This window comes from Acyrthosiphon pisum, chromosome A1, assembly GCF_005508785.2.
Source record: "Acyrthosiphon pisum isolate AL4f chromosome A1, pea_aphid_22Mar2018_4r6ur, whole genome shotgun sequence".
Lineage (NCBI taxonomy): Eukaryota > Metazoa > Arthropoda > Insecta > Hemiptera > Aphididae > Acyrthosiphon > Acyrthosiphon pisum.
Genome location: NC_042494.1, coordinates 126,577,922 through 126,594,344, shown reverse-complemented (window position 1 = coordinate 126,594,344; position 16,423 = coordinate 126,577,922). Strand labels below are relative to the sequence as shown.

Here is a 16,423-nt window from a genome sequence, read left to right as displayed (position 1 = left end):
AGGAAGAAAGGTGTGTAAGTACTTTTTGAGAAATATTTTGATGGTGCGAACGATTCGTGTTTTAAACGACGAGTAAAATGTGCTTGGTAGGAATCCTGAAAATTATTTCGACACGCGTTGTATAATATGAGAATACAAAAAAAAAACAAGGTCCTGCAGCCTTATTACTTCCGGACCGACATTTCCTACACCTTGTACTCACCGTTTAGTATGTATATTATTATTTAGGATACAATATTATTACATTAGAATGTGTAATGCCACTGCGGGAGTAGGTAAGCGCAATTGCGTGATATGTAATATGCCAGGCCGTCGTCGTGCGCGCCACCCTGCAGCGATATCTATTACCCCGTCCGATAAAAATATAAAATCTACTACGAAAAACTATTTTCTATACGTTCTGCCGGAGAAAAAAAACATAGGTACACGTTTTCAATTGTCGTGTCTAATAATTAATAAACGTGAAAGTTTGATAGTAGCTGCTCTCGTTTATATAGTATATAGCACCGAACCTAATTTATTTGTACACTACATATTATTATAGTTATATCCACTATTATATTTACGTCTTGTAGTCTATATAATGCTGCTTGTCTTATTCCTACATTCTACATTCCTAGTCTAAGGTATTATAAAATATGTGCAATATTATTGCGGTTTTTTCATCGAAAAACACTCATAATATATCAAAACCAATAACATTTTAAATATAATTTTACAAAACAATCTTTTTCGAAAAAGAATTGTTTCTTATCTTCTTCATTTTTAAATTTTTTTCATTTTTTGAAAGACAACATAGGTACATTTTTAATATCATAATTCGAAGTAGAATATTTTTCTGTACAAAAATCAAATTATGGACGAGCAATTATTAAGTTATGGGTATTTAAAGTTTAGATGAGATGAGTATAGTGGACCAAAATTTTTCGTGGTATTCTTGTGATACTCCATTCCACTCCAATCATCTAAACATTCAATACGTATAACTTATAAGTTACAACTCATAAAATGCTCGTCCAACATTTGATATAAAAATTCTGCTTTGGAATAATGAATGAAAAATGTATGTTGTCATTGAAAAAAGGAAAACATTAAAAAAATTATGACGATAGAAAATATAATTATAATATTATTGTTATATCATATTAAATTACCTCTGCGTGGATGTACCTACCAGTTTCAATTAATCTGTTATATTGTGCGCCCAAGTAGGTAGGTGAACTTTTTTTTTTACTCGAATTGCCTTACATAGGTACCATACAAAGTTTATAAATTAATAAACCTACATATTTTATCGATTATTAGTATTCCTACTATCGATTATTATATCGATTTTCTTAATGTTCAAAAACATTATGTTTATATGACAAAATATTTTTCAGAGAGATTAATAATTTGTCGAATACTCGAATGCACTAATTTTTGTAATTCGTCCGTCACTGATTAACAGCTAAACTTTAGTTGACTATCTTGTTCAATGTATCCTATATTGTAGCATTCTCCCAACATAATCAGGTTTGATTACGTGACTGTTATCGTAAATAGCTATATTGTTCGTTGGTATGTAGTAGGTATGTACCTATATATTATATAAAATGAACGTCATTACTTATTAGTTATTAGCAAAAAAGGGAAAATAATTTTAATTTAAGGACAGATTTAAGTTTGGATTTCAAAAATGTATTTTGTATTTCATACAGGATGATTCACTAGGCATGCCCAACCCCATTTTTTCAAATCCTGATTTTTGGAATTTCTGAACATACTTAAAGACCAAATTTTCAACTTCTTATTTTGATTTATATTGACTTATTTTTCAATTTATTTAATTTTTCTTTAATGTAAGGGTGGAATTATCCATCTAGATTAACCAGTATGAGTGTGGGTTCATACATTTTTATTTTTTTTTTTTTAAAGTCAATATTTGAAATTTAACCAAATAATATTTGAACACTAGTAATCAATTAATTTATCTATTTGAGACGATTCTCGTGAAGGATGTTAAATTCAATAGAAAGATAATTTTAATCATGAGGCAATTTAAGTAACCTTTTCAAAAAAAATATATTCATGGGTGTCAATTTGATTTTGCCCGTTGTATTGTTTATTATTTTCACTGGCAATTTGATATTTTGGTGAAATGCACGATTTTATATTATGTTAAATACTTAAATCATGAATTACCAGCAGTACCGGTGTAATCTGGTACTCACGGTACCTACCTGCATGATAGTGTATATACTGTATAGTATCGCGTGGAATATATAATTTATTGGCAATTCCAATCGGGGTTGGTAGGTATATGTATAAAGTGCAGACGTTAAAAATAAGTTTTTAATTTAGAGTAATAAAGGTTTTTTCAATTGTTGATTGAAGCGCGTTAAGACTTTACATTTAAAATAAAAGGTGAAGAAAACTCTCCTCGAACATGCCTAGTTCCTATTATTTTCTATATACGTGATATTTTGTGAGTTTGAATTAATGGTGGAATTTATCATTAATGTATAGTGTTTGGAAGGTATTGCTTAATCACGTTCTATATATTCAAATTGACATGACCTATTGGTTAGGTTTTAGATGTGTTTATTTTAGTATACTAAAACGATAAACACATCTAAATGATGCACGTGATACAAATTACCACTGCTATATAAGCATAGTCCCACAGACTTCTAATATTAAATATTATATAAATATTGTTCAATGTATCAATTTAATGTCAATAAAACGATATCATATTAATGACGTAATTATAGATACCCCTAAGTAGTTGTTATGAGAGGGGGAGGCAATTTTAATTCTTTAAAATAATCGTTGGATTTATGTAAGACTAATTACGCATTATTTAAGTACCTACATTGAGTAGATTGACTATATATCAGTTGTACGTCACCACATAAATGACAACTAACATGATTATATTATAGGCACCTAATACCTAAACCACGTGAACGAAAGTTGAGACCTATGGGCGTCACAGTGCGCTAATTTTTTCCTTGTAAAGTGTAAGGCACCATAGAGATTATATTGACTGCGTACCTATGTTTTTACTTGGAAAATATCAAGGAACATTATAGAAGCATATTCTGGAAGGTTTTATTTTAAACCATTAGGAGGTAATTTTAGGTTTTAGATAAAATATGTTATGCTGCAAATCAATTGTTCTCAGTAGTGATGAGCAAAATTGGTCTTGGTCTTGCGGTCTCGCAAGACTATTGCTGCAAGACCAAGACCAAGACCAAGACCAAGATGGTACTGGTCTAGCAAGACCAAGACCAAGATTAGGCTTGCAAGAACAAGACCAAACCAATACCGAAGCTGCAAGACCAAGACCAAAACAAGATCATCACTACAAGACTCTTGCAGTCTTGCAAATTTTTTTTTTCCCCGAAAACACATCCTAGATTCCATTAACTAATAATTTATAACAAAAATAGGTTATAAGAATTTATTTGTATTGTAATGACATTTTATCAGTATTCGAGGAAAAGGCGATTATTGAAAAAAAGATTAAAAATATAATGAGGATTAATATTACAAAATAACATGGGTAGTTTTCATACTAATTAACAATTACTGGAAAATTATTTTATTTTCCCAAAATCGATAAAGACGTCGAAAGTTGTCAAAATAGAATGATGTATGTCCATAATACACCCCTACTTTGAATCAAATATACTAATAATTGCTGAAAGTCATTACGGACTAACGAAGTTTAATTATAAATAATAAATAGTATTATTATAACAAATATAACTATTAAGCAATTTAATATTTGGAACAAACCATACAGTTTTTTTTTAATATTATTATTTGTTAAAGTGAACATTAAAAAAACAACAATTTAATTTTTATAAACATTATATTGATCAATAACTAGTAATTAGTTATTAGTAATAACCCATTGATATTTATTATAAATGCAATAGGAACTTAAAAAGTTAATTATGCTGGTAAATTGATTCATACAAGTAAAATAATATAAGCATAATTTAAATGCAAAGTTTTAAACGAGTATAATAAAAATTAAATTGTTTGACTTGTTTTATGTTAATGTTTGATTTATTAATATACTATGTAATATATGGACTTAAGTTTCATCTTAGATATCATGGCAAAAAACCTACACACAGCTATAACAGGTATTTAGTTTTTTTTTTATATATTTTGTGAAAATAGCAAGAGTCTTGCAAGAGTCTTGCGCAAGACCAAGACCAAGACCAAGACCAAGACCAAGACCAATATTAAGGTGTATACCCAAGACCAAGACCAAGACCAAGATTTTGAAAGTCTTGGTCTTGGTCTTGTTTTGCTCATCACTAGTTCTCAGTAAAGTTTACTATAATTTTTTGTAACGCCGTCACAATTCCCTATACATTATATTATAGTCGCATAGATATTATCACGATGGTGTTGGAACTTGGAAGCCGATTGTCTGAAATAAAATTTTGGCCTTCGACGCATTCAAACGTAATATTATGTTTTATCTAATATGTTCACAGTGCCACAATCGAAATAATAACTGTCTAATTGAACTTCAAAAATATAATATAACGGGCCGACGCAAGGGCAGGCTAGTAATGGTGAAGGGTGCACATGAGGGGGATAGACACAAAATATACACCTATACGGGCTATAGCCTATAAGTGATTTAAATTAAATGCTCGTAGTTTTAAAACAAAGATAAACTGATAAACAACAAACATATAAATTATTATAAATTAAAACTAATACATAAAAAATGCAAAATGTATTTATGTATCCTTGCGATGAAGTGGCAAGCTTTGGCACCATTATCCCACCCATTTAACCAACCTTGGCGCCACATAACTTATATTCTAACATTATAAACACCTATATAATACCTATGACATATATATTGTGTATATGTCTAAGTATATACATTATACATACAACACTCATTACACGCATAGACAGTAGATCGACTGTTATGTTTTACGATAATTTATATAGTTTTTCCTGTCCCTTCGTATGGGAAATTAGAAACCTAAAGGCTAAAACATAAATATCTAACGTCATACAGGACTATTATTATTTGACGGTGGTGCCTTACAGTCATACGGGTGGTCGAAACTTGGAAGGGGAGTTCGGTAAAATCTGCAGCGAAGCGTCGCCACACACCTCCTCATCCCTTACGGCGGCGAATATCGTAGTCACATTTGTTATATTATACATAATATTTATTATTATACACCGACAGACGGAGTAGGCGGCCATACCGTTTGACATGCGTCGACTAAAAATACCGATTATATTATATTATAGTATTACGTATTATATATTATAAAATACCACGTGCGTCGAGCTCGCCCCACACCCACCGCCACCCCGTCGGTCCCTCGCCACACCCGTATGTTACGGGAGCACCTCGGTTACGGGCCATTAAACGCTCACTCTTCGTACCACCACCCACCCCCTTCGCGTTGCAGTGGGTTTTTGGGGTCATGTGGTCCGACGGTTTTCGAAGAGCGAACCCGACCGCCGTGCCGTGGTGGTTGTAATATAGTATTGTAATAACGCGCGGAGGAGAGATTCTATTTCTAGCGCGCCGACGAGAGCCGACGATGATCGTCGTATAGGTATATTATAATATTACACTTATATTAGGGTACTATTTTTATTATAATATTAAACGAGTGTTGTAGTGGCTGTTGAACGTGAGAGCGAGAATAACGACGCGATCGTCGCTCGTACGATAATATTGTATTATTATTATCGTACACAGACCTATACGGTTGTATTTATATTATGTGCGTGTGTATAAGTTGGACTATGACGTTTTACGGTTCGTTTTCCGAGCGCGTTCGTTCCAGACGACCGTTTAAAACACTTATGGTTTATTTTATGGCGCGCGCCCCATATTAAATATACATCTTTTTCTTTGCAATACTCGTGGTTAAATCATATCGGTGTGTGTGTGTGTGAGGGGCCTTCGGAATGGCACGTTTTAGTTCACTGTCCCTCTTCCAAATTTTTCTAAACTCGATTTCGTAAGTCGATATAAAATACATCGATAGTAATAATATTCTGCGGCAACGCGTACTTTGGTTTTCCCAATTTATTGATTTAATGCGCCGCGTATAGAGCCGCAGTTTTTTTTCGTCCAGTCAAAAAGTCTGCAAATGTCCGAGAACGTAAGTATTATAATATAAAATGATCTTCGTTAGGTCTGTTTAAATTTGCAGTCGTTGTGTGAAAAAGAAACGTAATAGATCCTCAGCGATATAATACAATTATATATTGAACATTATAACATTATAATTAGTGCTATGTTCTACGCGATTTTTACACATAGTTTTCTTTCGATCGTAAATTATTATGCTTCATAAATCATTTTTCTTAAAATAATAACTACTATTTAAAAATCATTCAAATTGATGAGCCAAACTTAAAATAAATTCGAGATACCTACTGCATTACAGTGGCGTAGCAATGATTTCTAAAAGAGGAGGGTCAATAAAAAACCTTATAAAAATGAAATATTTATTGTTTGTACTGCAGAGCTTTTATACTTATTAAATTACCAGATATATAATATTAAATGCATCCTACCGATATAAATAACAACTTTGTATTTAGATTAATTTATCACAAACAATTTACATGTTTAGCCATAGTACATGTACCTTGTATACCTATCTACTTATAATATTATTATGCTATTATGTGTCCAAGTCCGATTTATAACTTTCATTCTTCTAGAATATAATTTTATAAAAGCAGTATATAAGTAAATATTTATTTTTCTATGCAGTAAAAACACAGCAGATGGAAGGGGGGTCATGGCCCCTCTGGTCTCACCCCCTGGCTACGCCACTGCAGCTGTATTGCAGTGTGTGTACCTACATAATTACTAATTAGTAATTACGTACATCATCATTGCCATCATGATTTACTGTCGATATGGTAGTTTTTTCGTAATAATCGATTGTAGTATACAAAATGTGTTTTGATGGTTGTGAATTTCATAATAATATTAATGAAATTAATTGGAAATTATCGCGGTCGTTTATCAATTAAGATATAAAATAATAATGTTTTTTTTTTTAATAAATCATAATACTATTTTCAGTCGCTCATAAAGCGTAGAACAAATTGAATGTATTAAAATATCAAACTACAAGTGTGTTTAATGTTAATTCATATATCGAGTAATTATCTCGGTATAGCTATATAGGTAACCTATGTACAACGCGTCGGTTTAACAGCGACGACGACGATGTCTCACGAATGTTTTAATTAATCGTTATTATTTTTTTTCCTTTCTCCGAAGTCGTCTGAATGTACAATCATCGTCATAACCGTATCGATGATTGTAGTCGTACTGTAATATTATTTAAACTTAAACGCACGTGTCAAATACACAATATAAATTATGGTCTATAATGCTGCAGCGGGTCCATATCGACTCATTCGACAACCAACGTGCATTACAATACGACGTCGTCGGTCGTATACCTACCTATATTATTCAATAGCTGTATACCTACACCCCATGACTCATTCCCGTGCAAACCTATTAGTATGCGTCTATGGTAGTATAATAGTAATAATATTATTATTAATAATAATAATATAATGAAAATGACGGTTTACAGCCGATACGATCGCGTTCGCATGATACGCGCGCAATGCGTGTTGTGCACACCTGAACGTTAATGAAAAATGAAAATTAACGATTTGGGTTTAGCGTCCGCTAAACGCGGCGATATAATATAATATTATTATTTGATTCGTACAATGATATTGGTATTACACGCCTATAATATGGCTTTATAATATATTGTAGTGTCATCGGTGTTCGATGTATATAACTGCAGTTGTCATTAGCCGAACGCCGCCGCGAGAGGTCATTGACGATAATCCAAGTATGAAGACGTGTAGGCTTGAAACCCAAGGAAGGGCATGTTAAAAGTTATATGCTAGGTAGGTATTTTTAATATCAATAAAATAACGATTATAATATACTCTTAAATAACTTTGTAAAGTCTAAAGCTTCACAACATTTCAGTTTAAAAGAACGTTGTATTAATAAAATATATACCGTGGTTTCAAGTTTCAAGTTGTAGTAGTTGTACCCTCAATATTGTTTTCACAATTCATGTATATATTTATTAAAACTCAATAATACATGAAATCTCATTATTGAAAACCACGAATTTTAGTTTTTTATTTTTTTTTTTTAATATAAAAATAATTTTTATTGAATGTATATCATCTTTTTTCTATATATTTTGAATTTTAGCTGCATATAGGTATATTATTGAGAGTAGGTACCTATATACTGGGCCGGATCTAAAGCGAGGAAACCACAGGGTTAGGTGCCTGGCTACAATATTAAGGAAACGTTTAACGCCTGTCAAAAAATGTTCTCATATGTGGGTATATAGATATATACAAACTTTGGTGATATATATGGTATAATATATAAATAGATCAAAACTTCTCATGGTTCATGAACGAAAAAACGTATATGGTTTGACTTTTTAACTCACTTTCAACTCGACTAACCCTAGTGATGACATATCTTAGCAGGGAACCATGTAGTCGATGTAAGACAACCCTCGTCAGTCATCACGGTATATATGTACCTATACATTATATATTATACATTATATATTATACATTATACATTATACATTATACATTTACTATAAAAAGAAGGGAAGTCGTATATAATGCAGGGTAGACGTCTTGTTTTTCCATTATCCTATGCAAAGCTAATGAGAACTTGCCCCTATTCATATAGTTTGCAACATATACCTTCATATATACTCTTGTACTTAACAGGGGTCTTCAATCTGCGGCCACCCATGTCTTTATATTTGAGGCCCGCGAATAGATAACTAATTGTTGAATATTGAACACCTTTTTCTTTCATTAACTTTATATATTTAACTGTACATACTATATACGTACCTTAAGATTTTTATAATCCTATTAATAATAAGTGGCCCGCTGCCTAGAAAAGTTGAAGACTCCTAGCACGTATATTAAATAATATTGTATAATATAGGTAGTCTATACTCATAGACCAACCCTGTACATTTTTCTAACACTACGCGTTGTGAACCGAAATATAATGCACTATAGTAAGTGACTGAGTGACTAACGAAATTATGTATATATAATATAAACACATTATATTATTTGATGGAAATATATAATTGAGTTTTAGCATTAACTGTCACCAGCGATCAGAGTATAGGTACTATCACGATTCCGATTTTAGTTCACAGGACCTGTCTATGACTGTGGTCTGAAGTTGTAATATGCTGTATAAATCAACTAAAAATGAATCATTATAATTTACTATTACGGCTGTGAGAACTTTCTTTTCTTAGTTGGAATAGTAAACTTTAAGTAGTAAGAGTAAAGTTGGGATTGTTGTTAATCCGTAGCTGTTCAGTTTTCTCTACGGCGCAAATCGTACGTCTCTTGTGTTTCTGTGCTGCCGTGAACGTCGTATCTACTCTCTAGGGCTTAGACACATTTTAGGGAGGGACAAGAGCGCGTTTACGGTCAAGGCAACACGATATTATTAAGTAATTTTTACATTTTACCGAGACAACGATCTATAGGCATCTATAGCGATCGTTGATCGGCCTTCAAACATACAATATATATTGGTGCTTCCACAGTGCGTAAATATAATTATATATTTGTATCATATAATTAGGGCTTATGATTTCTAGGAGATTAGAATATTATTTTTATATAACAGCTGAGAACATGGCAAAGGGATATACAAATGGTTTTTTTTGTTTATCATATTATAATCAGATCATAATATTTTTGATTTGATTTTGTATATTTGACACTTTTTTTAAACGTATAAGTGTATAAAATTTTGTTATTTTCCAGATATGAGTGTGTATTTTATATTTATACACATTTTTGCTAATATAATTCTTATTCGCCTATAAAATTATTTTGGAACAATAACAATTTGATTTTTTTTTAGTAGAATATTTTAATTAATCAATGATTAATAATATAATTGTATGTTTAATAACATAATATACTTAAGGTATACAGTAACTATATTCTCGGGGAAAAATATAGAATTATTATCAATAACCAATCATAAGAACTGTGTTAATTAAAATAAATGTATGGGTACGAATAGTAAAATTTCAAAATTTTGTATTCGATAGTTATTTATAGATTAATAAAATCGAGACAAATTTTTCCAGGCAGAACGGGGGGTTTAATTAATTTGCTTAAAAACTAATTAAAACTTAAAATAATATTTTAATGTGTATATAGTGAGTATATTATTTAGTAACTGAAATAGAGCATATACAATAATACATACTTGGAGGTTTTTTAGGGCATGAAGGCCTTAGTCATTACGACATATTATCATTACTGCAGAGTGCAGGGTGATTCCCCTTACCACGAATCAGGCACAATATTCAAGAAAATATACGCATAATTCAAAATTATTTTTAACGATAAAAAACTGCACATCATATTAAGGAATATATTTTTCTACGACTTTTAGCACAATATGATCTAAAATTGTAGCCTTTTTTTAAAAATTTAAATTCCTCATATCTTCTCGGATATTGGCTGAGGTTTGCGATACTATAATCACCCTGTAGGTATAGTATATGTATTTAGGAATAATATAGTGCGACGGTAATAATATCATTATACCTACGTATATATTATATTAGGTACATTATTATACTTGTGACGCGTATACCTATTTATTTCGTATTATAATAATATATCGTCGTCGATTATTTTTTGTACTTTTGCGTAGACACTAACGACACGCGCCCGGTGACGGGTGTAACGCAACAACCGGGCGTGAGCTAAGTATATAATATTATATATTATATAGTATGTAGTATATAAAATAAGTTCCTATACATATCCACACAATATAGGTACGAGCGTACATAGAGCTCCCCCGCAGTCGTCGTCGGTTCTCGTCCGATTTGACGTATCACTCGCCTCCCACGCGCTCGCACGACACCACCCGGCTCGGCCGATTTATGAGTTCGCGTAAACCGTACACAATTATTATTATTATCATTATCGTAGTCGTACGCGAGCTGTGTACGCCGCCCGTGCAAATATATTATATAGGGAAAATAATAATAATAATAATAATGGTAAATAAATAAACCTACCGGATACGGTGGCGGCGGCGGCAACATGGGCGCAGTGGTATATTATATACATTATTATTATTATTATACATTATATCGTAGATACCCATATTATATATTATTGTGATCGTGTGTGCACGTTTCGGTTTTGTTCAGCAGCGGCAGTCGCAAAAAGTATAAAAAGAAAATGAAACAGTCGCTAATATTTGAATAATTGATTGTGCCACCGCCGCCGCCGCCTCTGTCGTCGTCTGAATAATAATGTTGTTGTATAATGTGCTCGTCGAGGCTAAGTAAATATAATTTATAATAATATTATACTGTATATTATTATTATTATATATTATTATATAGTCGCCCATAACATTGCTGCGCCGGCAAAGTTCTTGAATGATTCATTCACTCACAGGTGTGCTGCTCGCCGCGATGAGTGGCACCGTCGTAGTATTCGCGTTACCGGTTTCGCATTTTTCTGTCTTGCAAATAATATGATACACCTATAGGTACCTACTCGTGTACCGTTTTCATTCATACTCGTCGTTTTTGCATATATTATTCTCTCGTCAGATCGTATTCACACGGATATTCGTAATGACTTAGATTACGGCTTGTATACCTATAATAACTGCTAATAACGGGCACACTATTATTATTTCAACTAAAGTTAACTGTTTAAATTTCTCCATCGTTACGACGCGTCATCCCTGCAGTTATTATTCACGGTTTTCGCCGAAACGATCACATCCTGATCGATTACGAATGTATAATTTATTATTATTATAATATGTAGGTTATATTCATAAAGTTATAGAAAATACGATCGATATTTTTCATATTTGCAGATCTTGTGAAGAAAACAGAATTTCATTTTAGATAGTATTTGTTTTAGTTGGGTATTGAAAAACAGTACCTATATAAGAAATCACGAAATGCCGTCTTTTCGTCTTTTAAGTATTCTAATTTACAATGTTATATAACTTATATATCATGTGGTTTTGAAACTGTAAATATGTGGTATGAGTTCAGCTGATATTTATTTGTGCTTGGGTGGCGTAGGTATATAATATAATATTATTGTTGTCATATTTAGATTTCTAGTATAATACTAGGCCTGTTTAGATAATTTAGGTCATTAAGTATAAGAGACACATTTATAACGTAGAAAATTATAATTTCTAATCTTACCGACAAAACCCATACATGCAGATAACCACCTCAAATGATTATTTTACATTATAAAATCGTGTTCTATCATCTGGATATATATTATAATCAGTAATCACGATAGTGTCTTGTACGGTGCGGCCTCCTTACTCATGTTCTCGTGTAGGATTACATTATACTTAAGTAGGTACTATTTTTGACCAGTATATCCAGTGATCCTCTTAGCTCATCCCGGGTCATGTCAATCTGTACGGGAAACCTTGACATTTCGACAGATGGGTTTTAGTGTTCAAGCAGACAACCACGAACATATATTATAGCATCGTAGGCAGTGCTATTAAAATTATATCAGACTAAAAAAAAAAATAATAATAATAATAAATGTTTGGTTATTACGTCTCGCTGGTTTCATAGTCTTTGTCTCGACCGAACGAAGATCCCAATAACGATTGTTTCCAGCAAAGTCTCCACTACATAATATAATATCTGCCCCTACGAACGTATATCGATAAAATAACACGTGGATTACACACTATATACGTAGCCGACAAGAAGCAATGATGACCTCCGGCCTGTTTATATACGGCAGTTCGTGACCATCGCGCGTGGTCCAAATCTCGCGGGAGAGCTAGGTATAAGTCCAAATTCATCCGGGTCGATTAAAGGTTAGAATACACACGACAAACGCGTTTTATAGGCCAATCGATACTATTGTGTCAACCCACCGACCGGTGATCTTTGGCTGAGATATTTAGCGCAATATTATTAAACAAATAGCCCCATAAAACAATGTACACAACAATGGAATATTATTACAAGAGCTTCGCCAGCTTTTATAGTTCATCTGATACTCCTCAAGTTAATTTTTTCTTTTTATTACACCTGATGTGAATACTTGATATTGACCATCCGTGAGAACGGAACTGTTGAACGGGATAAACGTGATGTTAAGTTACAATTTTTTTTTTGCATTTTATTACAATCACTTTTTTGTTCTACTGTCATTTATATACGAATTTGACACACTTTTTGTCGAGCCTTTAAGATAATATTTTGTATGTAACGATGAAATATACACATTATCATGGAATATCTTAGGTACAATTTCGTTTTCCGGGATGAGGCGTGTGTATCAAAGGGAGTGCAGCAGGGGGTCACCGGTACCTATAGGTATTTTGTTTTCTTTGTTTTCTTAACGCACGATATATGGTGAAATTAGGTTCATGTACTTTCGAAAAAAACACGACTGTCTGGCTTAACTTATCATTTATAATAAATGTCCTTAAAAATTAAATTTGACCATTTAATCTCTAATAGATAATTACAAAATATTTTTCAAATCTTCAAAACGTGTGATAACTACTACAAGAAAGCAAGCTCAGCTGAGAATGTGATCATTGTTTTCAATTTGACTTTCAATCTTTTAATCAGACTTAGCTAATTATTTTCTGCGACAATTTATGCATTATGGTGGAAGTAATTTCTTATTTTTTTTTTCAATAATTAATCAATAATCTATTACACTATTTACTATGCTCGTTCAAAACCTTAACACCCCAAGCGTATTATGTATAATATTATGATATAGTTACAGTTTAAAAAGTGCTGAATTATCGTTTTTTACCATGATTCACATTAAACAGATACAATACAAATCTAAAGTGGCACCTCTCAAAACATGTATGACGTTAAACATAAAAAATATATTTAAGTTAATATTGATGTTAATAAGCACTCTGCAGCAATCACAATTTTTTTGATATCTGGCCTCAGGGTGGGGCGCGTAATTGTCGTATCTTATATATTTACGCCACTAATGATTAAAGATATTTTTTATGTTAATAGTTACGGTGGTCGGTGGATATTTTTATTTAATTGGACATGCGTTGTAAAAGTGGAATGTCTACAAAAATTAGTACATGTTAATTAATTAGATTTATTAATCATTATAAATTATAATGCAGTTATAATATGCCATTATTTCGCACACAGATGTATCTCGTGCAGTTTATAATATATATATTTTTTATCTTTGACTTCCTGTGAATGTTATTCTATGAATAATACATTCCGTATAAAGTACACGCATACACGTACTTATATACTATTGTTAAACAGTCCCCTATACTAACATTACCCGAGTGCGTATCGTCTTTGTACAAGGAAATTACCCCAAGACGACCACACACGCGGTAAAAAAGTAGAAAAAGAACAAAGTAATAATAAGAAGAAAGACGGGCGAGAAAATAACAGTGCTGTCGATTTATTTGTCGGAACCAAGGGAGACAGAGTAAGGGAAATGAGAGACTGGTTATGTAAATACACCCCATGTTTATTTTTTATTCCCGTTTGTTATTATTGTTATTAGTGTAATTCGGACAACTCGATTACGCTTTCGAGACCAGAGTGGTAATATTTTCCACACTTTAATTGGATAATACTTTAATGGTGATCAGAAGACGTAAATAAATGGTAAAAAATGAACGACTATAATTTTGTCCAACATCACATAAACGCATTAATCGTTTAGTCATGTATGCGGCAGTTTTGTGTCCCAAACATAAAACCATAAAAATAAGGTTTTATTTAGAATAATTTATAACATTATTCAAGAATTTGAATAATATAGTTCACAAGCTGGTGTCCCACAACCGATAAAATATGACAAAAATTAAATCTTGTATTGTTCAAGATTACATTACCTATCATTTTTTTAAAATATATATCGAAATAGGTACTTTATTATAATTAGAAAAATGCGGGCATTTTAATATCTAATTAAAATATTATTATAATATGTGTACATTTTTTATTTTTATTCTAGGAAATTCGACACAAGCCTTTTACTGTTCAACAACTCGTCGACGAGTTTATCGGACCGTACTATGTGAATTACAGCGAAACACGTGCGGTTCTCGTGAGGCAAGCCAAACAATTGCTGACTAACGTATACCAAGGTGATGTCGCCAACTTTCATGGGTGTTTTTGTGTGCCAGTCAGCGAAATTTTAAAAAAAGTTGAAGAAACGTTCAGAAAATATCAGGTATTTATAACGAGTTATAATATTATGGTTTAGAAATAGTTCATAGTGTAATAATATTATAAAATATTGCACTAAATCGAATGCGATTAGTAAAAGTCAATGGTTGGTTTACGTCCTTGAGATAACATTGAAGCTGTAGTCGTTTCTCGAACAAATCGTAGTCGTGAAATCATGTTAAATGCGATTATATAAGCAATACGAGTGGCTCAAGTTGTAGCTTAAACTTGTATTTGAATTCACAACGACTGTTCATGTCATTTTTGATAAATATCTTCTGCTGGTTGTAGATTTATGGTGTTCGTGCACGCATTGCACTTTCAGCGGGTGCATCATTTTGTTATTGTTATTTCGAGTCCTAAGAGCAATGGAGGGGTTGGTTTTATGTGAATTGGTGAAGATTCTGCATTTGCCGTGTGTATAAAGGGTTGGTTGTATGATGAAAAACTTACTGTTGTGTGAGTGGATAACGGTGTTTTTATTCGATTAATGGAGAACATGACGCATACGGAGTATATATCTACTACTACAGCGGAGTTCAGTTTGCATTCAGACCCAATATGACAATGAAACGTGTTTCAAATTTCCCACGTTTGCGTGTTTTCGTACTGCCAAGGGTGTAAAATATAAATGGCTGTATACACATTACACATAACATATAATGGGGTTCGAAAAATGGTTGTGACAAGACATAATTTGTGGTCATATACCTAATATAATTTAATTAAAATAGTTGCGGTCATGATTATTTACTGTTTTTTTGTCATCGCTCTAATGGCAACGCCTCTTCATCGCCTTTCGATTATAACAATACACCGTATTATACCAACCTATTTTAAATTGAACTATAAATCATTTTGATGTATACATACAACGTGTTTATTATAGCTATCGACTAAATTGTACAAAAAGTATCGTTGTGTACACATTACACGCGTTAATTATATTTTCTGTAAACCGTTTTTTCATTTCCCTCGATCATGTTATTCATGCAATAACTGTATACATAACTAGGTACTCGTATAAAACTTGATTATATGTTTTAACTATAACAGATTATTTTATGTGGAAGGGT

At 32.1% G+C, this 16,423-nt stretch overlaps 1 protein-coding gene across 1 annotated transcript in view; it reads left to right on the top strand.

Moving 5' to 3' along the window:
• The window catches only part of LOC100159154 (puratrophin-1), a 174,681-nt gene that overhangs the window by 17,708 nt on the left and 140,550 nt on the right, over positions 1 to 16,423 (top strand). Inside the window, 1 exon segment of the mRNA XM_029488265.1 lies at positions 15,133 to 15,351. Within this exon segment, the coding sequence (XP_029344125.1) occupies positions 15,133 to 15,351 (219 nt within the window).